The sequence below is a fragment of the Sturnira hondurensis genome, unplaced genomic scaffold, assembly GCF_014824575.4.
Source record: "Sturnira hondurensis isolate 20B ecotype Veracruz unplaced genomic scaffold, ASM1482457v3 Scaffold0007865, whole genome shotgun sequence".
Taxonomy (NCBI): Eukaryota; Metazoa; Chordata; class Mammalia; order Chiroptera; family Phyllostomidae; genus Sturnira; species Sturnira hondurensis.
The window spans coordinates 4,559,536-4,578,683 of NW_028080496.1; the positions used below are offsets into that span (position 1 = coordinate 4,559,536).

The 19,148-nt window shown below is 60.0% G+C and overlaps 1 protein-coding gene across 3 annotated transcripts in view; it reads left to right on the forward strand.

The window, feature by feature from the left end:
* The window catches only part of NTRK3 (neurotrophic receptor tyrosine kinase 3), a 269,649-nt gene that overhangs the window by 41,197 nt on the left and 209,304 nt on the right, over positions 1-19,148 (forward strand). For all 3 annotated transcript variants that reach the window (XM_037053666.1, XM_037053667.1, XM_037053668.1), the window contains exons 2-3: positions 8,325-8,399; positions 8,983-9,054. In XM_037053666.1, the coding sequence (XP_036909561.1) occupies positions 8,325-8,399; positions 8,983-9,054 (147 nt within the window). The remainder of the gene's footprint in view (positions 1-8,324; positions 8,400-8,982; positions 9,055-19,148) is intronic.

Below are 19,148 nucleotides of genomic sequence, written 5' to 3' on the forward strand. Positions count from 1 at the left end.
GGCCACAGTTGGGTGGGGGAGGGAAGGATGGAAAAGATGTGCCCAGCTGTCAGAGCGTGCTGAGCGGGGGCCCTGCTCCCACCCTCACTCCCGACCCTGCAGGTGAGTGAGCAGCAGACCCGAGACCTCTGGGCTCCCCGCCTTGCTGGGCTCTGCAGTGATTCCCCCGGACACTGAGCGATGTGCCCAGGGCCGCATCCCTTCTCTGATACCCCGTTCAAGGGGTCTGTTGGGTACAATTAGGGCTCGCGTGGCTTTGCCGGGAGCAGGGGGGCGCCGTGCAGGTGTGGGGCATGGTGCGCAGGTAACCGGGGTCGCCGCTAGCATTGGAGGTTCGGGAGGTGACTGAGTGGTGAGCAAGACAGACATGATCCCCGTTCCGTGCGTCCGAGTCCCAGTGTAGCGACACGGATGACAAACACATAATCAAATCACCAAATGAGACAATTACAGATGCTTATTAAAGGCTGTGAAGGACATGAGCAGGGACCAGTGCCAGGGCTCAGCTGGAGGGGGCAGGGAGGGGCGCTCCCGGGGGGCAGGGCCGGTTCCTCAGAGAAGGTGACCTTGGAGCGAGAACCAAGGGGACTGCAAGGAGCCTCGGAGAGTGTGTTGTGGAAAGTCTGGTTGGGGACAAGCCTGGCATGTTGAAAGACTAGGACACCGGCCCGTGTGGCCTGGGCCTCGCAAATAAGGGGAAGGTGCTGGCAGAAGGGCCACGGAAGCAGCGAGCAGCCAGTCCATGCAGGATCCCTGGACCACGTCCTGTTGTTTGGGTTTTAAGTGGTTGAGGTCTTCATCTGGCTGCGTGCAGGGGAGAGGGGTGGCTGCTGTGTGCCTGCTGAGGTCGTCCGCCTGAGCCCGCCCACTCAGGGGGCAGGGGGCTAATGGGGGAGTTGTGCCCTTGATCTTGTCCCTGTGGGGAGACACAGCCGGCCCCTCAGCCCCCGAGGAGCGCAGGTGTGTGCACCACCCTTCCTGGTTCCTGGCATGGGTTTTGGCGTAGATCGGGAAGCCGACACAGATGCCGTCACCGTCCATCTGTTCACCACACGACCTGAGAGCTCCTCTCCTTGGCCCCAGGGGCCCTAGAGGCGGGACCGGTTCTCCTTGGTCCTCGGTGTGCAGCTGCTTGTGGAGCCGTGACCTTGCGCGGGCGTGCTGGGGGGGCAGGCCCCCAGGCTCTCGGGCTCAGCTCCCTGGGCACCTAGTACCCTCCTGACAGCTGTCAGTAGAGGAGGAGCCGGGGGACTCGGCCGCGGGGGTCTGACGTGCTGTTTCCCAGCCGCCTGGGTGCCTGAGCTTCAAGGAGCGGTTGCTCCAGACGATGTGTTTACAATGCTAAACATATCAGGTAATTGAAAGCTAATGCTCCTGTCTGGATCACTAGACATAATATGCCCGGATAACAAATCAATTTTCTCATTGCCCCACAAGGCTTGCCAGTCCAACGCACAGCGTATTCTGTGCGCATGTGCGCGCGCACACACCAGCCGACTGGTTGTTTAGGAAACGCAATTGCAGGCTGCTTTCCCTGGGCACCCAACTCCGCTCCTCAATCGGGGTCCCCACCTCAGAACAGGTGACGCAGGCGTGGCAGCCTCAGGTCTGCTGGGGCGCAGTCTGGAGAGAAGGGGCGTCTGCACCGCTCGGCCTTGTTACCGGGAGCTCCCGTGTTCTGTGCCACAGGGGCAGCACATGCGTGGGCAAAACTACGTGTGAAATGCCGTTTCACCCGCCTCCCGCCAGGGCGCCCCTCCGAGAAGGGCAGCATGGGACCTCGTGTTAGTGGAGCCACCAGGGAAATAGGAATTCTGACGGTGCCTCCCAGAGATGCTCCCCTCATCTGGCGACCTTCATTAGTCAGGGAGCGGACGCGAAACGGCCGCCAGGGCTCTGCCCTGCCCGCCTGTGTGTGTGTGTGCGCATGCGCGTGCGTGGGGGCGGGAGGGGGGGGTCGTCTTTCCATATTCTCCGCATCCGTGTTCCGCTTTTCTTCGCTCTTACTCAACACGCACTTCCAAGCACAGTAGTGGTGGGATTGGCTCCTTTCCTGCGCTGGCGCAGAAGGGTGGACACAGGCCCTGCCTCCGCTCATCTTCCGACAGCTGGGTTTCCCTGAGGGCTCGCGAGGTTTGAGCGACCGGCCCAGCGGCACCCAGCATCCAAGTTCAGAGCTGGTGTCTTCTCCAGGTCAGCTGGCTCCCCGCCCCCCGGCCCTGGGTGCCTGCTCATAACCTCCACTCCAGGGGTCTGCAGAGCAGGCTGGCGGCTGACCACGGGAGAGGAGGAGGGGCCCTCCGGCAGATGTTCAGCGGGGTGGTGGCCCACAACCCACTAGCAGCAAAAGATCCAGAAAGCCACAGGAAATGGGTGCCATCACCTTGGAATTCGGTAATCACATGAGGGCAGGGGCCCACATCCGGCAAAGGCGAAGAAGGGTGTCTGAGCGCGTCCCAGCTCAGCGGATTAGGCAGGCCGGTCACCTCCCCCCCGGGATCATCAAGAACATGTAACGCTCTGTGTACCCTGCTGAAAGCTGACACTGCGGGGAGGGGGGGCTGGAAATGAGGCAGTGCAGGCCCTTCCGGAGGAGGGAAGGAGCCCCTCTTCCCGCCTGCCCATCCCTTGTCCCCCCCGAGCACCCAGGTGACGAGGGAAACACTGTCAGGTGTAGGGTGCTCTTCCCCTTTTGGGCCATCCCCTGGTGTTGGAATGGGCTTGATGTCTCCGCGTTCTAGGGTTTTCTATACACAGGATTTAAATATTGGTGTTATAAACAACTCAAACATATCCACATGACATGTTTTTAATTAAAATATGGGTCACACCGTCTGCACCATCTAATTTTTCTGTGCTCGGAGATCGTCAGTTCATTAACATGCTGGCTCAAGACAGCCCAGAGGAGGGAGACCGCGGCTCAGAGGCCCGGTCGCGTTCACCCAGCACAGAGGAGCTTTATGTGTCCCAGGGACATGTTAATTAATGTTCCTCTGCGCCCTGGCCCGTCCTCAAAGTGGGTGTGACACATCCGCCTGGGGTGCGGGTTTATTATCGCTGCTCCAGAACTGGGGGCCGTGGATCTATGTGGCTGGGGGAGGCGTCCTCTCTGGCAGTTTCTCTCCCACTTCTGGAGAGACCGTGCGTGAGAGCAGCTGGGCTGCGCCACACCTGGGTGCCACCAGGCACGTTCTTTGATCACCGAGGCCCCCCTCCCTCTCACTGAGACTTTGGGAGCTCCAGCCCCACGCCTGGCTCTGCTGGGGCCTGGAGCTCAGTGGCGGCAGCGTGGATTAAGCTTCACTTCCCCTGCTCTCTATAGGATGTCGCACCTTAGCCCCTGGCAGAGCCCTGATGCTGTGGTGGAGGAAGGGCAGTGGGGCGAGGGCCAGCTCGGGGCACTGGCTGCGTGCACCTCTGGACGGAGCGCCCTGCCTTTGCGTGGGTGAAGGGGGCGTGCCGCTGAGGGCAACGGCTCTTGGTCTGCAGATGGCAGCCGGGGCTTGGTGAGGAGAGGCCATTGTGGCTTCTGGAATGTGTCGCCTGGACGGGGCCGTGCTCCAGCAGGCTCAAGAGCCCCTCCTTTCCCCTCCGGGGAGGCCCTTGACTGGAGAGTGTCTCGCCACCCTGCCTTTGGATTTTTCCCTCTCACCGGACCCAGTGACCGAGAGGCCAGCGTTTTGGTTTTGGCCTCAGGCCTTAGCGTTCCCTGCAAAGCAGTCATTTTCAAAACTGTTGCTGTTTTAAGCCACAGAACTTTCTTCAGTGGCAGCCTTAGACATAAAAGCAGGGCTTCCCAGCCTCGGTGCTGTGGACTTTGGGCTGATAATTCTTGGCTGGGGGGAGAGGGGAGCTGTCCTGTGCATTTTTGAAATGTTCGGGCGCACCCCGGGCCTCAGCCCACTAGAGGCTGGTATCCCTCCCTGTGCCCCTGTTGCAACAACCAAAAACATCTCCAGATGTCACCCAGTGTCCCTCGGGGGGCAATGTCCCCTCCAGCTGAGAAGTATTGCATTGAACTAAAGTGTAGGTGGGCGCCTGGGGCCCATCTCTCAGCCTTCTCCCTTCCCCTCCCCCTCCCCTCCCTGCCCCACACCAGAGGCCGCCTAAGACCCAGGCTGGCCAAGCAGCGTTCGCTCTCCCAGTCCTTGCTCCCTGCTCTGCGTCGTCGAGTCCCTCCTCTCCCACGGGGGCAGGGCGGGGTGCTCCTGAGGGGCCTCCTCAGGGACCGGCTGGCCCTGGAACAGGGAGGCCGGTGACAGCCTCGTGCAGGGTTCAGGTGCCTCCCCTTCCTTTAAAAATGATTGTTATCGATCTTTTTTCCCCAAAATGACAAAATAAATTGCTCGGCGAAGACAAGCTGGACGACCCGGAGCAGCACCAGAGAGAAGTCCCTTGCAGTCGTACCAGGGTGTTTAGCAGGAACAGAAGCCCCCCAGACCTGCTCTCGCGGCAGCTCGGCGAGTTCGGACATTTTTCCAGCCTGCCCTTTCCACGTAGGCTGCTGGCCTCCCTCCCCGCACTGCGCACCCTGCAGAGGGGCCGGAACGGACCCCCGGGGCTGGCACCCTGTGCCGAGTCCCCGGAGGACTTGGCAGGCGCCCCGCCGGTGTCATCGCAGATGCCAGGCTGCCCCTTCACTGCCCCTCACATCCCTTGGAACCTGCCCCGGGCTGCCAACGGGGCACCCCTGCGCCTGTTTGTGATTTCTGCCTCCATAGCTGTCCCGGAGGCCAGGAGCGGCAGGCTCCCTCCCCTCTGCCTTTCTGGGGCACGGAGTGTTTATCAGTGATCGCGGAGCAATGGCAGCTTCCGCTCAAGCTGTGATGCCATGTTTAGCCCGAAAACAGGGCGGGCAGCTCCGCGTCTGCAAGGCACTGGGTTCAGAGTGACCCACACACCAGCCCTTCTTGGGCACTTACTGCAACCTCGTCGTCTTCCCACCCTCAGGCCAGTCTTACTGTGGAGGGCATTTTGTTATCCCTGAGGGACAGACAGGTGAAGTAAAAGGTCGGCACCTTTTTCTAGCAAAGGCCGGAGGGCCCAGGTCTCTGCGGCGCGCAGTGGGCTGCGTCTTTGTGATGCAGTCGTGACGGTAGGAAGCAGGGACATGCTCTGAAGTACGTACACATCACAGACTGCGGTCCTACTTTCGATTTTTGTTTTCCGTGTAAAACCTGTTCTTAACTCTCAGGCCGACAAAAGCAGGCGGCGGGTAGACTGGGCCCAGGGGCCAGCGTGAGCCGCCCCAGCTGCAGAGCCCCACCCCTCAGCACAACCTTTGCCCCACGGCCGCCAAACTCCTGCTCCTCAGTCTAGGGAAACTGGTGCCCAGCGAGGAAGCAGGGCTCCAGGGAGCCCTTGGCAGCACGCAGCCCGTTGGCTGCCCCCCGCGTCTCCCACGCGCCCGAGTCTGGGGAGGGTCGCTGTGTGGGCGGAGGGGCGTGTGGGCTGCCTGAGCGGAGGGTGGGCATGCAGTGAGGGTGGGCCGTGACCCAGACACAGCTACGGAGTTCTGATGTGGGCCAAGGAAGTGATTCCATTTGTCCGAACCGCCGACGGACAGCGGCTCGCTCTGGGAGTGGGCCCCGTGNACCCCCAGGGCTGGCACCCTGAGCCGAGTCCCTGGGGGACTTGGCAGGCACCCCGCCGGTGTCATCGCAGATGCCAGGCTGCCCCTTCGCTGCCCCTCACGTCCCTTGGAACCTGCCCCGGGCTGCCAACGGGGCACCCCTGTGCCTGTTTGTGATTTCTGCTTCCATGGCTGTCCCGGAGGCCAGGAGCGGCAGGCTCCCTCCCCTCTGCCTTTCTGGGGCACGGAGTGCTTATCAGTGATCGCGGAGCAACGGCGGCTTCCGCTCAAGCTGTGATGCCATGTTTAGCCCGAAAACAGGGCGGGCAGCTCCGTGTCTGCAAGGCACTGGGTTCAGAGTGACCCACACGCCGGCCCTTCCTGGGCACTTACGGCAACCTCGTCTTCCCACCCTCAGGCCAGTCTTACTTTGGAGGGCATTTTGTTATCCCTGAGGGACAGACAGGTGAAGTAAAAGGTCGGCACCTTTTTCTACCAAAGGCCGGAGGGCCCAGGTCTCTGCGGCGCGCAGTGGGCTGCGTCTTTGTGATGCAGTCGTGACGGTAGGAAGCAGGGACATGCTCTGAAGTACGTACACATCACAGACTGCGGTCCTACTTTCGATTTTTGTTTTCCGTGTAAAACCTGTTCTTAACTCTCAGGCCGACAAAAGCAGGCAGCGGGTAGACTGGGCCCAGGGGCCAGCGTGAGCCGCCCCAGCTGCAGAGCCCCACCCCTCAGCACAACCTTTGCCCCACGGCCGCCAAACTCCTGCTCCTCAGTCTAGGGAAACTGGTGCCCAGCGAGGAAGCAGGGCTCCAGGGAGCCCTTGGCAGCACGCAGCCCGTTGGCTGCCCCCCGCGTCTCCCACGCGCCCGAGTCTGGGGAGGGTCGCTGTGTGGGCGGAGGGGCGTGTGGGCTGCCTGGGCGGAGGGTGGGCATGCAGTGAGGGTGGGCCGTGACCCAGACACAGCTACGGAGTTCTGATGTGGGCCAAGGAAGTGATTCCATTTGTCCGAACTGCCGACGGACAGCGGCTCGCTCTGGGAGTGGGCCCTGTGGGTGAAGGAAAGGTCGTCCGAGGGGACCCTGGGACCTGCTTGGCAGTTCACGTGCATTCCCTGGTTTGCGGGGTGGGATCGGGGGCTGACACAGGTCATTCTCCGTCTGGCCTTCCTGTCCACCTGAAGGGGAGCTAGCATCCCCTCTCCTGGTGGCACTGGACCAAGTAAACTGCCGGTGGCCGCGAGGCTTCCAAGAGAAGGCTTTGGCCCTGGAATTTAATACTGAGCTGGCCACCTGGTCCACGTCCCCAGCAGATGCCAGTGTGTCTGGCTGCTGCACGGGGGCCCGGAGAGAATGTGGGACGAAACGTTCTCTCAGCATACCTTGTCACCGTGCGGCTCTGGGGCGCTGCCCGAGCCCCCGGCCCCTGCCGTCCTGCAGCCTTTCTGGCTCTGGCTGAGCCTGGTGGCAGATGGCAGAGCCGTGGGGGTGGGGGTGGCCAGGGAGGGGACGTCTGGGGAAGGTGGCTACCACCTCTCGGGCCTGAGTGTCCCAGGGTGAGAGGTCGCCTCTCTGCACTTCTCGCTGCGAGGGCGCTTCAACTTTGGGGCCACTGCTGGGAGAGGCAGATCCAAGCGGGCTGGTGGGCCTCGGCCCTCCCCCCCGACTCCAGGGGCACATTGGAGCTTCTTGGGGTTGCAGTATCAACCCCCGCAGAACTCACAGAACCCAGACCCAGGCCCCGGCTTGCAGAACTTTCGAGTTCCTTTGCTTTGGGCTGGAATCACCCACTGGGCGAGTTAGTGCTTGTTCGTATTTGTTGGTGGGTTCATGGTGACTTATGTCTTCGGTGAATGCATCTGAGGAGATGAATTCATTACAGCTTAATAAACGTGGCTTGCTGGACGCAAACCTCCCCAAACAGGAGGTCTCCGGGGAGAGCATCCATAAAGGACAGGTTTGTGAGGAGGAGAGAGACGGTGGACCGGGTGGGCGCCTCGCCCTTTGCCCCCGGAGACCCTGGAAGCTCGGGAGGTTGGGGCCCCTGCTTAAAGCCACTGGCCACTCAGGTCGCCGCGATGAGGCCGGAATTAGGTTCCTTGGATACCGGTCTCTGCTTCTTTCCATGACAGCCTGGTGCCTCCCTGGTCCCTCGGTTATCCCCTCCTTCATGGAGGGGATATTTTGAGAGAGGGGGGAAGGGAGGGAGGAAGAAAAGGAGAGAAACATTGATGTGAGAAACATCGATCGGATTGCCTTATGTACACACCCCAACCGGGCAGCGAACCCACAACGCAGGCGTGTATGTGCCCTGCTGGGGATCCAGTCGGTGACCTGTTGCTTTGTGGGATGACGCCCAACCCACTGAGCCACCCCTGTCAGGGCCACCGTCCTCCCATTTTTTTAAACACACCATTTGTATTGTCTCTATGGGCAGGAACTGAGAAAATGAGCTTGTCCTTAGGAAATCCTAGGGGAAAAAAAGAAGGAAAGAGGGGGAACAGAAGGGGACTGAGTCACAAAGATCCACGGGGGTTGGGTTTCACGTCTCCCTGGAGCTGAGGGGGTCCTTCCACGCTGCCCCCGGGGGACCTCAGGACGATCCCTCAGGCCGGCAGAGGAGGGAACAGGCTCAGAGGTGTTTGGTGGCTCCGTGAAGGCCCAGCTCGCGTGGGGGAGGCCCAGGGTTCCACCCTGTCCCCTGCCGGCGCCCCCAGCTGACCGGTGTCTGCCTTCCCTCCTGCAGACACATAGAGAACTGGCGCGGCCTGCACACGCTCAACGCCGTGGACATGGAGCTCTACACCGGCCTGCAGAAGCTGTGAGTGCGGGTCCCGGGAGGGGCCTCTGGGTGGGGGCTGCCTGTCAGCACAGGGGGCACTGTTCTCTTAGGGAACGTCGGGGGCTGTGAAGGCCTCCATCTCACCTGGGCCGGGAGAGGCGGGAGGCTTGCGTGAGACCTCAGCCTGCAGTCAGGGTTCAGGGCAGGACCTGGGCCCTGGTCTCCGGGCTAGTGCTCCCCCTACCCCCCGCACCCTCTTTCTGACAAGTGGCCCCGTGGAGTGTGGAGCTCCCAGCCAATGCCTCCTCTGGACTTCATTGGGGGTGGGGGACTTGGGCTGGGGGACGGAGGCACCAAGGGGGAGCCTGTGTGGGTGCGGACAGCTGCCAGCACTGCCCCCTCCCATCCCAAACTGCCCCCAGGTCCCACTGGGGTGTGAGCCCGGACACCCCTCACTTGCCCCCACCCCCACTGGACTACTCCTGGTACTGATGGTGAAGAAATGAGTGTGGCTCGCAGGGGCAGCTGCAGGTCCAGTCTTGGCCTGGCCCCCGTCACCCTCAGCCCAGGGCAGGTGTCCCTATGCCCTGTCAGCCCCGCTGACCCCTCCTTCTCTCCCCAGGACCATCAAGAACTCAGGACTTCGGAGCATCCAGCCCAGAGCCTTCGCTAAGAACCCCCACTTGCGCTACATGTGAGCAGAGCTGGGTCCTGGGCGGTGGGCGGGGGGCCCACGGCAGGGGGACGGTCCCGGCAGCGAAGCCGTGCGCCCTGGGGCACGCCCCTCAACTTCTCTGGGCCTCAGNGAACTGCCCCCAGGTCCCACTGGGGTGTGAGCCCGGACACCCCTCACTTGTCCCCACCCCCACTGGACTACTCCTAGAACTGATGGTGAAGAAATGAGTGTGGCTCGCAGGGGCAGCTGCAGGTCCAGTCTTGGCCTGGCCCCTGTCACCCTCAGCCCAGGGCAGGTGTCCCTATGCCCTGTCAGCCCCGCTGACCCCTCCTTCTCTCCCCAGGACCATCAAGAACTCAGGACTTCGGAGCATCCAGCCCAGAGCCTTCGCCAAGAACCCCCACTTGCGCTACATGTGAGCAGAGCTGGGTCCTGGGCGGTGGGCGGGGGGCCCACGGCAGGGGGACGGTCCCGGCAGCGAAGCCGTGCGCCCTGGGGCACGCCCCTCAACTTCTCTGGGCCTCAGATTTTGCCTCTTAAAATGCGGGTTTTGGATTTGATGTTCTCTGAAGGTTCCTGTCAGAAGGAATCTTAGTACCAGGGATTATTAGGAGGGGGTCTGGACTCCCAGGGTTGTTCATTTTTCATGAGACGTTTGCCATTTCATGGGAATGTACATGATAAGAAATCCCGCTCCTACAGGCTGGGAATCGGCATTTCTGAGACTGTCTGTGGATCTGGGCATGTGTGTGCGTGTGCCAGGTGGGGGTTACGGGACGGGAAGCAGGGCTGGGCGACACGCCATGTCTGTGCAGGCTCTGGGTTCTGCAGAAAACCGCCCAAAGAAGGGGAGACGCCTGCCTGTAGGGCCACACAGCTTTGTGTGGGACACCCTGGCGGTCCTGTGGCCCGGGTGGTCACACGACCCCTGGTGGAAGGGTTGTCTCTGCCCCACTCCCCCCGCCCCCCCCCCCAGCCGCCATGTCTGAGGATGGAGGGGCTCTGGCTGGGCCTCTGGGGCAGACTCACGGGGACGGGGTGCCTCCTCTCTGCACCCAGCTCCGGGCGGAAGCCTCCGGGCTTCAGTGGGACGTCCCCCCTTCCCGGGGGTGAAAGGCACCCTGGGGCAACTGGAGGAAATGCCAACCGATTGGACCCACGGTGGTGCCTGCTGCCTGGCCACCTCTGCTGTGGGGGCAGCGGCCATCCCCCTGGGGACGTTGGGGACGTTCCCCAGAGCAGACATGCCACAGGCCCCAGGGAGGATGGGTCTGTTGTGTTTGGGAGGAAAACGGAGGAAAGATGGTCAGACGCGTGTTTCTTTTCGCCCCTGGAGAGCTGTATGTTGGGGGCATGTTGCTTCTAATAAGCGAAGGGCAGCAGGCTGGGTAGGGACCCACAGGCAGGGCAGAGCGTCTGAGGGGCGCTCCCAGGAAGCGGCGGGGAGCAGGGGTCCTGGCCTTGCCCCGGGCCGCTGCATTTCCCCAAGCACATAGCGAGTGCTCGGTAATATATATATATGTAGATGCATAGATACATACATACATGTTTATATTTATTAGTGGTGGGCACCCCTGCTCTGTGCTGAACTTCCTTTCCTCCATCTGGAAATACACTGCGTGTCTTTTGCGCTCGGCCGACACGTTAGCTGTGGGGGACCGAGACCTCCCTGTGAACGGGCGCGTCAAGCCGCGGCCCCTGCCCTCCCCGAGCCTCCGCGGTGGGACTCCGCTGGTGTGTGTGCTCGGCAGCAGGGCGCGTGGCCACGGCCAGATGGGCAGCCTTGGGCCAGATGTTCTGGGCGTTTATTTTATCGGGAATCTGAGCTGCCGTGTGAAATACCCCAGGGGAAGGAGCCTTTGACCTCTGAGAAGAGTGTCCCTTTTCACACGGGGTCACACAGGGGTCCCAGAGCTCTATGCCCATGGCATCCCAGGTGGGGACAGCGCAGGTGGAGAACTGTGTGTCCCCTCTAAAGGAACAGCCAGGAGCCGTGCCGGCCGACTGCGGCCATGTGGAGGTAGGACCTCCTGTGGCCAGACGTGCTGGGGTTTTTTGTTTGTCCCTTTGTTTTTTTTTTTTCCCCAAGAAGAATGGAAGGTGCAGTGAAACCTCTCAGTTTTAAACCCTGGCAACGGAAAGGGAGGCCTCTCCACTCCCTGGGCCAAACCAGGCTGCCGTGGGCAGGAGGTGGCACTCCTTGAGGGGCCCACTTGTGCACCGGGGCCAAGGCCGAGGTGCCCTCTGGGATGGTGCCTAGGTGCTTGTGCCCTCGGGCCTTGGAGGGCAGCGCGTCGCCTGCAGCTCTCTGGGAAGTCCAGAGGGCTTTGGGGCCTGTCACATTTCTGGGGGCCACAGAGGAGGGGCAGGGCTGTGTCCCGGGTAGTGAGTGTCTGTGAGGTGGATTGTGCTAGAATGTCTTTGGCTTACCCGTGAGGCCCCAGATGAGGGCGACGACCCGCCGCTTTGGGGGGATGATCTGCCCTCAGCTGGGTGATGAGTGACAGGCTGCTGGGCTTTGCAAGGTTCCCAAGGCTTTGGGGTCAGGACGTCCAGTTGCAATAGGTTCTGATGGAACCAGGAAGCCTGCCCGTGACCTTGGGCCCTGTGTTCTCTGGGACGCATTGGCCAGTCCTCGCCCAGGCACCTGCATGGGTTGCAGGGGAGTCAAGAGTGGGAAGGAGGGATGGCTGCCATCACCCGCAGCTCAGGCCTGGCTGCACGTTGAAAGTGAATTGGGTGTTCAGCTTGGTGGGAAAGGTCAGCCCCTGGTGGAGGGGCTCCCAGAGGCGTGGTGGGGGAGGGCCAGGAGAGGCGCCTGGGGCTCCCAGAGAGTCGAGAGAAGGAGGAGGAGGAGGCGTGGCTCCAGGGATGAGTTTACTTAGGGGCCCCTCCCAGTTGTGAACAGGAGCCCAAACCCCAACTGACGCAATGTCCCGGCAGCTTGGGGACATTTTCTCCTGGCAAGTGGGCCAGGTCTCTGCTCTCACAGGCTCTTCCGTTTCTGTCCCCGAAATGCGTTTACACGTCTTCAGGCCCCAGCTGAGATATGGACTTATATACATTGAGAGAAATCCTTTATTTATTTATTTTTTGACAGACTGGGATATTCTTGACCCGTAGATCCTTTCCTGGATCTTAAGAAGTTTGAATTAAGGATTCTTAAGGATAAGGGTTTTCCCGACTGATACTCGCAATAGCTAGCTGCTAATCCGTCAAATGGGCAAACTTAAAGTGCTTGTTTTAGGGATGGGGCGTGGTCAGGGCTGAAGGATTGGAGGCCCAGGAAACAGTCAGAGTTCAGACGTGGCAGTCGCTAACAGGGATTGGAACTCTTGTCATTGGTGGTGGTGGTGATACGGGGGTGAAAGAGGAGGGAGGAGGCGGCCACCTACCACTCTCGTCTGGGAAGGGGGGGTTTCTGTCCCACACGGCAGTCCACTTCCCTGGGGCTGGAACCCTCATGCCTGCAATCTCCGGGGCCTTCCTTGAGCACAGAGGACGGACCACAAACCCCGGACGAGTCTCTGTTCCCTCCGCTCGGTCCCCCGCTCACTCCAGACCCCGTGCAGTGAGTTTCAGAAAGGACCCCCACGGCGGTGGGTCAGCCGACACGTCACTTCCGTCTGATACGAGACCACACCCACCCACACAGTGGACCATCTGCTGCCTCTGCCCCTGGCTCACGGCTTCTTTTCTGGGGTCTCTTTTCTTGCGTGTCTCGTGCCCTGGCCGGGTCTCCAAGGTCTGGGCTCGCCTTCAGTAGTGCTGATGAGCCGCGCTCAGATGCCAGTGTTTTTGTCCCACAGTTCCCGAAGCACTGTCTCCCACACCGTCTCCCACACCGTCTCCCACACCATCTCCACCTCCCGTCCCAGGGCCCTGCTGGTCCCAGCCCCCAGGCGTCCTTGCCGTGAGCCGCAAGAGCTGCATGCACACTGTGGGGCCCAGGGAGTCCCCCTCCAGGAGTCTGTCTGAGATGGTTTTTTAAAAAAGTTATTAAGATGTTTAGAACACTGCACTAAAAAAAAAAAAAGCTGGCCTCAGGAGAGGGAAAGAAAGGCTCATCGTGGTCGAGAACTTCCTGGGGGCCAAGGACTCTGTCTACTCTGACCATTAGGACCTCACTCCTCACAGTAACTGCAGCTCGGGTTCCGCCACGCCCATTTCATAGGTGGGAACACTGAGGCCTGGAAGTCAAAGCAGAGTTCCCTCCTGGTCACATAGCTGTTTGTGGGGCATCCCGGACTTGACCTGGGGCCCCTTTGACTCTGGGTTCTAGGTACTTCTCTCTATATACCAGGCATCTTTTGTCTTGTTTTCACAGTGGGAATTTTTTGCGGAAGGGGTGGGGACCTTTATACTTATCTTACAGAGAGAGAGAGAGAGAGAGAGAGGAAGGAGAGGGGCACTTGCTGCCTTGGGGATTTAGCACCTCAGGCACTTCTGCTGGGAAAGCCGTGGTTAGTTTCTTCTCCTATTCAGGTCAACTGCTGCCAGGGCAGTTACATTACAACCTGGATATCTTTCTCATGCAAGATTTCTTAGCATCAGCCCGTGGCCCACTTGTTTGCGAGAATACTCGCTGTAAGGTTCCGGCAGCCGCAGTGATGCGTTTAATCCCTTAGAGTTGCTGGGCGGGGGGGGTGGGGGGGCGTCCCCTTTGCATTCAGTTTCCCCCTCAAAGCTCGGGCTGCCTTGTCCAGTTCTCTCTCTCTGTCTGTCCTGAGCAAACGTGTACCCGACCTTCAGCCGAGAGCACCAGCCCTGGGTGGACCCGTGTGGGCGTGCGATGGCGCGGGCAGGGGAGAATGTCCTGATTTCGGCGTAATTGTGTGGACCGGTGACGCTCCCAAGGAGGGAGTCGGGCAGCACGGGGCAGGGGGGACGGAGGAAGTGGCTGGAGTCCCAGCCCTCTCAGGGTGTGGCTGAGGAGGCAACCGTTTCTCCTGGGATCACTGGGATGGAAACATGGTGAGGCGCTTTTATTGTGTGTTGCAAATCACTCAACTCTTTCTCTCCTTGAAGTACACCCCGCCCCGGTTCTTGGCCATAGGACAGTGCGGAGCTGTCATATTAGAAGGTGTGTGCTCTCCACCTGCTCCTTACCTGTGGGCTGGGACTTTCCCTGGAGTCCCAGAGGGACTGGTAACTGGCACACTCGTCCCCTTGTTGCTTCCCCATGTGTGCCCTTTGTCCGCCCTGTGCAAAGGACTTAGCCACCAGCACTCTCTGTAGAGGACTTAGCCATCAGCACTTTGTGTGGAGGACTTAGCCACCAGCACCCTGCGTGGAGGACTTAGCCATCAGCACTCTGTGTGGAGGGCTTAGCCATTGAGCACTGTGTAGCTGACAGTCAGGAGCGTGGGCTTAGGAGAGAGAAAGACCAGGGTTCAAGTCCTAGATCTTGTAGTACGTGGCCTTCTTTGCGTGCCCGCTCAGCTGCCTCTCTGTTGCCGGCCCTGGCTGTCTTTGGCCCTAGGCCCAGGTGGGAACCTGTCTGCAGCTGGCAGACAACATTACAAAGTCCGGGGAAGGAGGAGTGTGCACCAGGTCAGATAGACGACCTCTGAGGCTGCTGCCCTAGCATCCCAAGACTCGGTGCCGATGTCTGCAGCTTGGGCCCTGATGCCTCCCGGCGCCACCGGATGCAGGTATTTCTGCAGCCTTTCCCACAGCCAGCCCCCGTGATACCCGGTGACCAGGCAGAGCCTTTGTCATCCCTTTTTCAAATGGGTCCTTCTTGCCCCTCTTGAATCTAAGATGATTTCTGTGCCCTGGCATCCACCAAGCTCTGGATTTTCAACGTGGAACTTTTACGCATCCGTTCATTTATCTGCTGTCTCCAAAGAAAGTCACGTTCCTGGCTGCTCACACCCTCGGTCACCGAGGCAATTGCCTCTCCAGGACCCTGGAAGGTGTTTTGCTGCTCGTTCACCAGCGAAGCAGGTAGCAAGCTTCCTAAACGGAGCATCTTTTTTCTCGTCCATTTGTGTCCCTCCACCAGATCTTCTGCAGTTCAGGAATTACTGACGCCCTTCCTGGGAATTTCTTTCTGTTCCCCTTGTTCTGTGAACCCTGTCCTGACCTGCCCAGGACAGACCCAACGAGGCCCAAACACTGTGGCCAGCATGTTTGCAAAGTTGGAAGTCCTCCATTCCCCGAAGATGCTGTGTCTGTTTGGATTTCGGGAGTCCCCCTTCTCTGGGATCCTGTGGACTGAACTTTTAAGAGTTTCACAGTGACCTTACCAGCCTGGCCTTCCAAAAAACTTGGTCCGACCCTGAGCAAGCCTCGTGATCTCTGGGCGGCGTGTCTTCCTGGCCTCGGAGTTAGACCATGTGCTCATATTTTCCGGCCTTGTTTATTCTTTGCTGATTTTCTTTTCTTTTTTCCCCCCCTCCCCTTAGGCTTCATTACGGCCCATTTGTCCACATCTCTGTTCTCCATTTTTCTTGTTAAGGACAGATTTAGAAAATGAGGTTAGTCCCGTGGCTATTTTGGAGTCGTCATTAATTTCTGTCCCTCCCCATTCCTCGGCAGGACGGGCAGCCTCTGGTCACTTTCCCCCTTGTTTCTTCCTGATGAATTTGCGGAGGTCTGTTTCACTCCCCGATGAACCCCTTTGTCTCTTGGGGCTGATGGCCTTGGTCCTGAGGGGCCTCGGGCACCTCCGTGCCTAGGTGGGGAGCAGAGGCAGCTATTCCACAAAGTGATGGGGGTCGGAGGGCTCCCAGGGAGCACTAGCCAAGGTGGGAGTCCGTCTTTGGGGAAGGGGGCTGGCAGCAGGGAAGGTCCCTTGGGGTGATAACAACCTGACACCTGGGGGGTGGGAGGAGCCGCAGCTGAGATAGACCAGGTGGGGGACTGGGTGTGGGGTCTCTGGGGAGGGCTGCTCTGTGCAGAGGGAGCCGTGAGCTGTGTGTCCAGGGGCCCTGCAGGGCAGGAGACAGGAAGGCCTGTCTGAGGGACCGCTGGCCCTCGCTGGCCCGGAAGCGGGAGGACAGCATGACTGACTCCCCACCGCCCTCTTTCCCTGAGGCTGCTAAGCAGGCAGTACGGGAAGGTGGAGCTGCTGGTTGCAGCTCTCCTGTGCCCCAGCGACCTGGGCTGGGCTGTGAGGGACAGGGCTCCCTCCCGCTCTCCACCCCCTGCAGCCCCCAGGCCTCCTTCCAAGGGGGTCCCGGCGCTTCCCTGCCCAGCTGGGCCGTCTTCCAAACTCGTGTCCTTAGTGCTCTCCCTAAAGCCTGCGCTGCACCCCGCATCTCTTCCCGTGCAACCGGCACGGAGGTTGTTAAAGCATTTCCGTCTGGTTTTCCTAAATGTGTCTCTGACCCTCTTGGGCTGCGAGCTGGACTCCCTGCCTCATCTGGCAGGTGAGCCTGCCGCCTGGATAGACGCCTGTCTGGGCCACCCCCAGGGCCTCCAAGCCACTGCCCATTCACACCCCCACTGCACCCTCCACTGACCGCACTGCCCTCCTGCCCCTGCTCCTGGCCCTCAGCACTGAGTGTCCCCAGAGCTGGCCTCGGGGTTCTGGGGGAAGGTCCTCATAGCCCCACCCCCAGACACTCTTCCCCATCACTTTTCTTGGGTTCCTGTTCTTTTTCTTCCATTGCACGTGTCCCCAGAAGCACACCCTGTAATTTGATCCTTGTACTTTTCATCACGCAATGTTTGCTGTGCCTGCTGGGCTGACAGCCCCCCCGGGGCATCTTGCCTCTTCCCTGGCAGGAGGTCGACACATGGAGGGTGAGCGGAGGGGCGATGCGATGGAGGGGCTGTGTGACCATTTGTTTCTCTCTCCTCACTGGTAGTTCTGAAGCCTGAAGTGTCCAGGGCATTGGGCACAGGTACAGGGCAAGAGAACGTGGGCGTCTGCCTGTTCCGGGCTGGGTAGGTGCCCCTCAGTGTCTGCCTCACCGCCCTCCCACGTGCAGAATGTGAGGGCACCTGGGTTCCCTGTCCTTTCCCACATCTGGGGAGCCCAGCTGTGCCCCAGGGGCAAGCAGCTCACCCCCTGCAGGTGGCCGTGGGACTGCCCCTCCCTCCACCTGCCAGCTGTCCGTCTTCAATCAGGAGCCTCTGTGGATGCAGCGGGGGCCCCGTTTTCAAGGAGCAACCGTGTGCTCCTTATTTATTGTGCGGAAAAGAAAACAAATTAAGGCCTTGTAATTATACAGTCAGGTTTGTTCTTAAATAAAGCTTAAGTGCCCGGGGCTCCACGTAGAGTGTTAACAGTGGCATTCTCCAGCCCTGACTTCCAGCAGTTTTCTCTCTCTCTGGCTTCTCCCTGTCCTCCCATCCTTTCTTTCCCCGTGTCCCTGTCTTTGGTGTAGGTCTCTGCTCGGGCCTCCGGCCGCCTGTGGAAAGCCTCTCTTGCCGACTGATACTTGAGAACCCACGCTGGTCACTTCGAAGACCCTCGGCAGCACTTGTTAAGAGAGTTTGCAGGCACAGGGCTGCCCAGGAGGCCCTCACCCTGCCTTCCTGCCCCCTTACTTGGCTGGGCGTGGAGAGGAGAGGCTTGGTGGGGTTTCTGAGGACACAAAGACTGGCGCTGGGTGGGCCTGCCAAGCCGCAGCGAGACCCTGGTCGTGTCGTCCCAGCCCTTTGGGCTGGGCTGTTTCTGTGGCGGCAAAACCCCTTCTCTCAGGCCTGTTTTGGGAGTTGGTGGAACTAATGCATTTGAGGGTCGGGCACATGGCGAGTTCCTTGTAGATATTTGGTCTGGTTTTTTCTCTATGGTGCTGGATCAGATCAGAATTTCAGGGCATTTCTCATTTCTGTTGTCCCAACTCACTCTTTGATTGATGAGCCTGGAACATGTCGGACATCTGCGGGGTCCCCCTGAGCACCTATGACCGTTGGTGTGTGGGTGCTGAGGGGGTGTGACTGTTGGGGCGCCGAGGGGGACCCGGAGTGGGGGTGGTCACTGCGTGTGTGCTGGTGAGGGAGCCGGCTGACGTTTTCCCACAGTGACTGACGGCGTGCCCCGGGCAGGGCACGCATAACCAGGGCGGCTCCAGTGCTTTTAAAGCCACCTCTCAAAGGCACCTGTCACTCACACGCAGCACTGAGGTGAAGGAGCAACTACCACCGTCCCCGTTTGTCACTGAGGACGTGAGAGGGACTTGTCCAAGGCCACTGGGCAGATGCAGTGAGGTCTGGACCTGGACACAGGTCTCTGACTCCAAGGTCGTTGTCTCTTCTGCCAACCTGGGTCTTTGCCTCAGTCCTTGCCACACCCAAGAGGGGGCTCGCCAGGTTTCTCAATCTCAGGGTCTCGGTGCTACTCTGAGACTTTCAATTTTCTTTACTGTGACATGGGCAAGACACACCAACATGGCCTTTACCGGTGGTACTATGGTAGCTGGGTCATTGCCAGAAGGCAGCTCGGACGTAGTTTGGAAACATTTAGATACCGTCAAGGTCACAATCCCTCCCAGGCGACTGCATGGATAGGCTGCAATGGGCCTTGCGAAACGTCCCCCTGCAGCTGGCGCTGTGACCCGGGGATGGGAGGAATGGCGGCAGGGACGTGGCACGTGACCCAGGTGCAGCTGGAACGCTCAGTCTGGTTGGGAAGGTGTGAAAGTCGCTTTCTCAGGCCAGCAAAATTGGCATGTTAACGTGCTGGCTGGTGCCGAGCCGTCCCTGAAGGGAGAGTCTTGTTTTCCTGGGATGCAGGGAAGGGCTGAGGAAGGACACGGTCTTGACCTCATCCTTGGAGGAAGACATGCAGCATTACACAGGAAGAGGGAGGAAATCTGTGAACTTGTATGTGGGTGCACACACATGGACTGTGTGCGTGGGTGTACACGTGTGTGCATGTGTGTGGACTGTGCACGGGTGCACATATGTAGACTGTGTGGGTGCACGTGTGTGTACGGGTGCACATATGTTGACTGTGAATAGGTGTGTGCCCGTGGACTGTGTGGGTGCACATGTGTGGACTGTATGCACATGTGCACACACGTGCATGGGTGTGCGCGTGTGGACTGTGTGTGTGGGTGCATGCATATGCATTCCAAGCAAGCAGGGAACAAGGCCAGAGGAAAAGGGAGAGAAGAAAGACTGATTATTCTCTCTGCCAGGCACTGTCCCAGCAG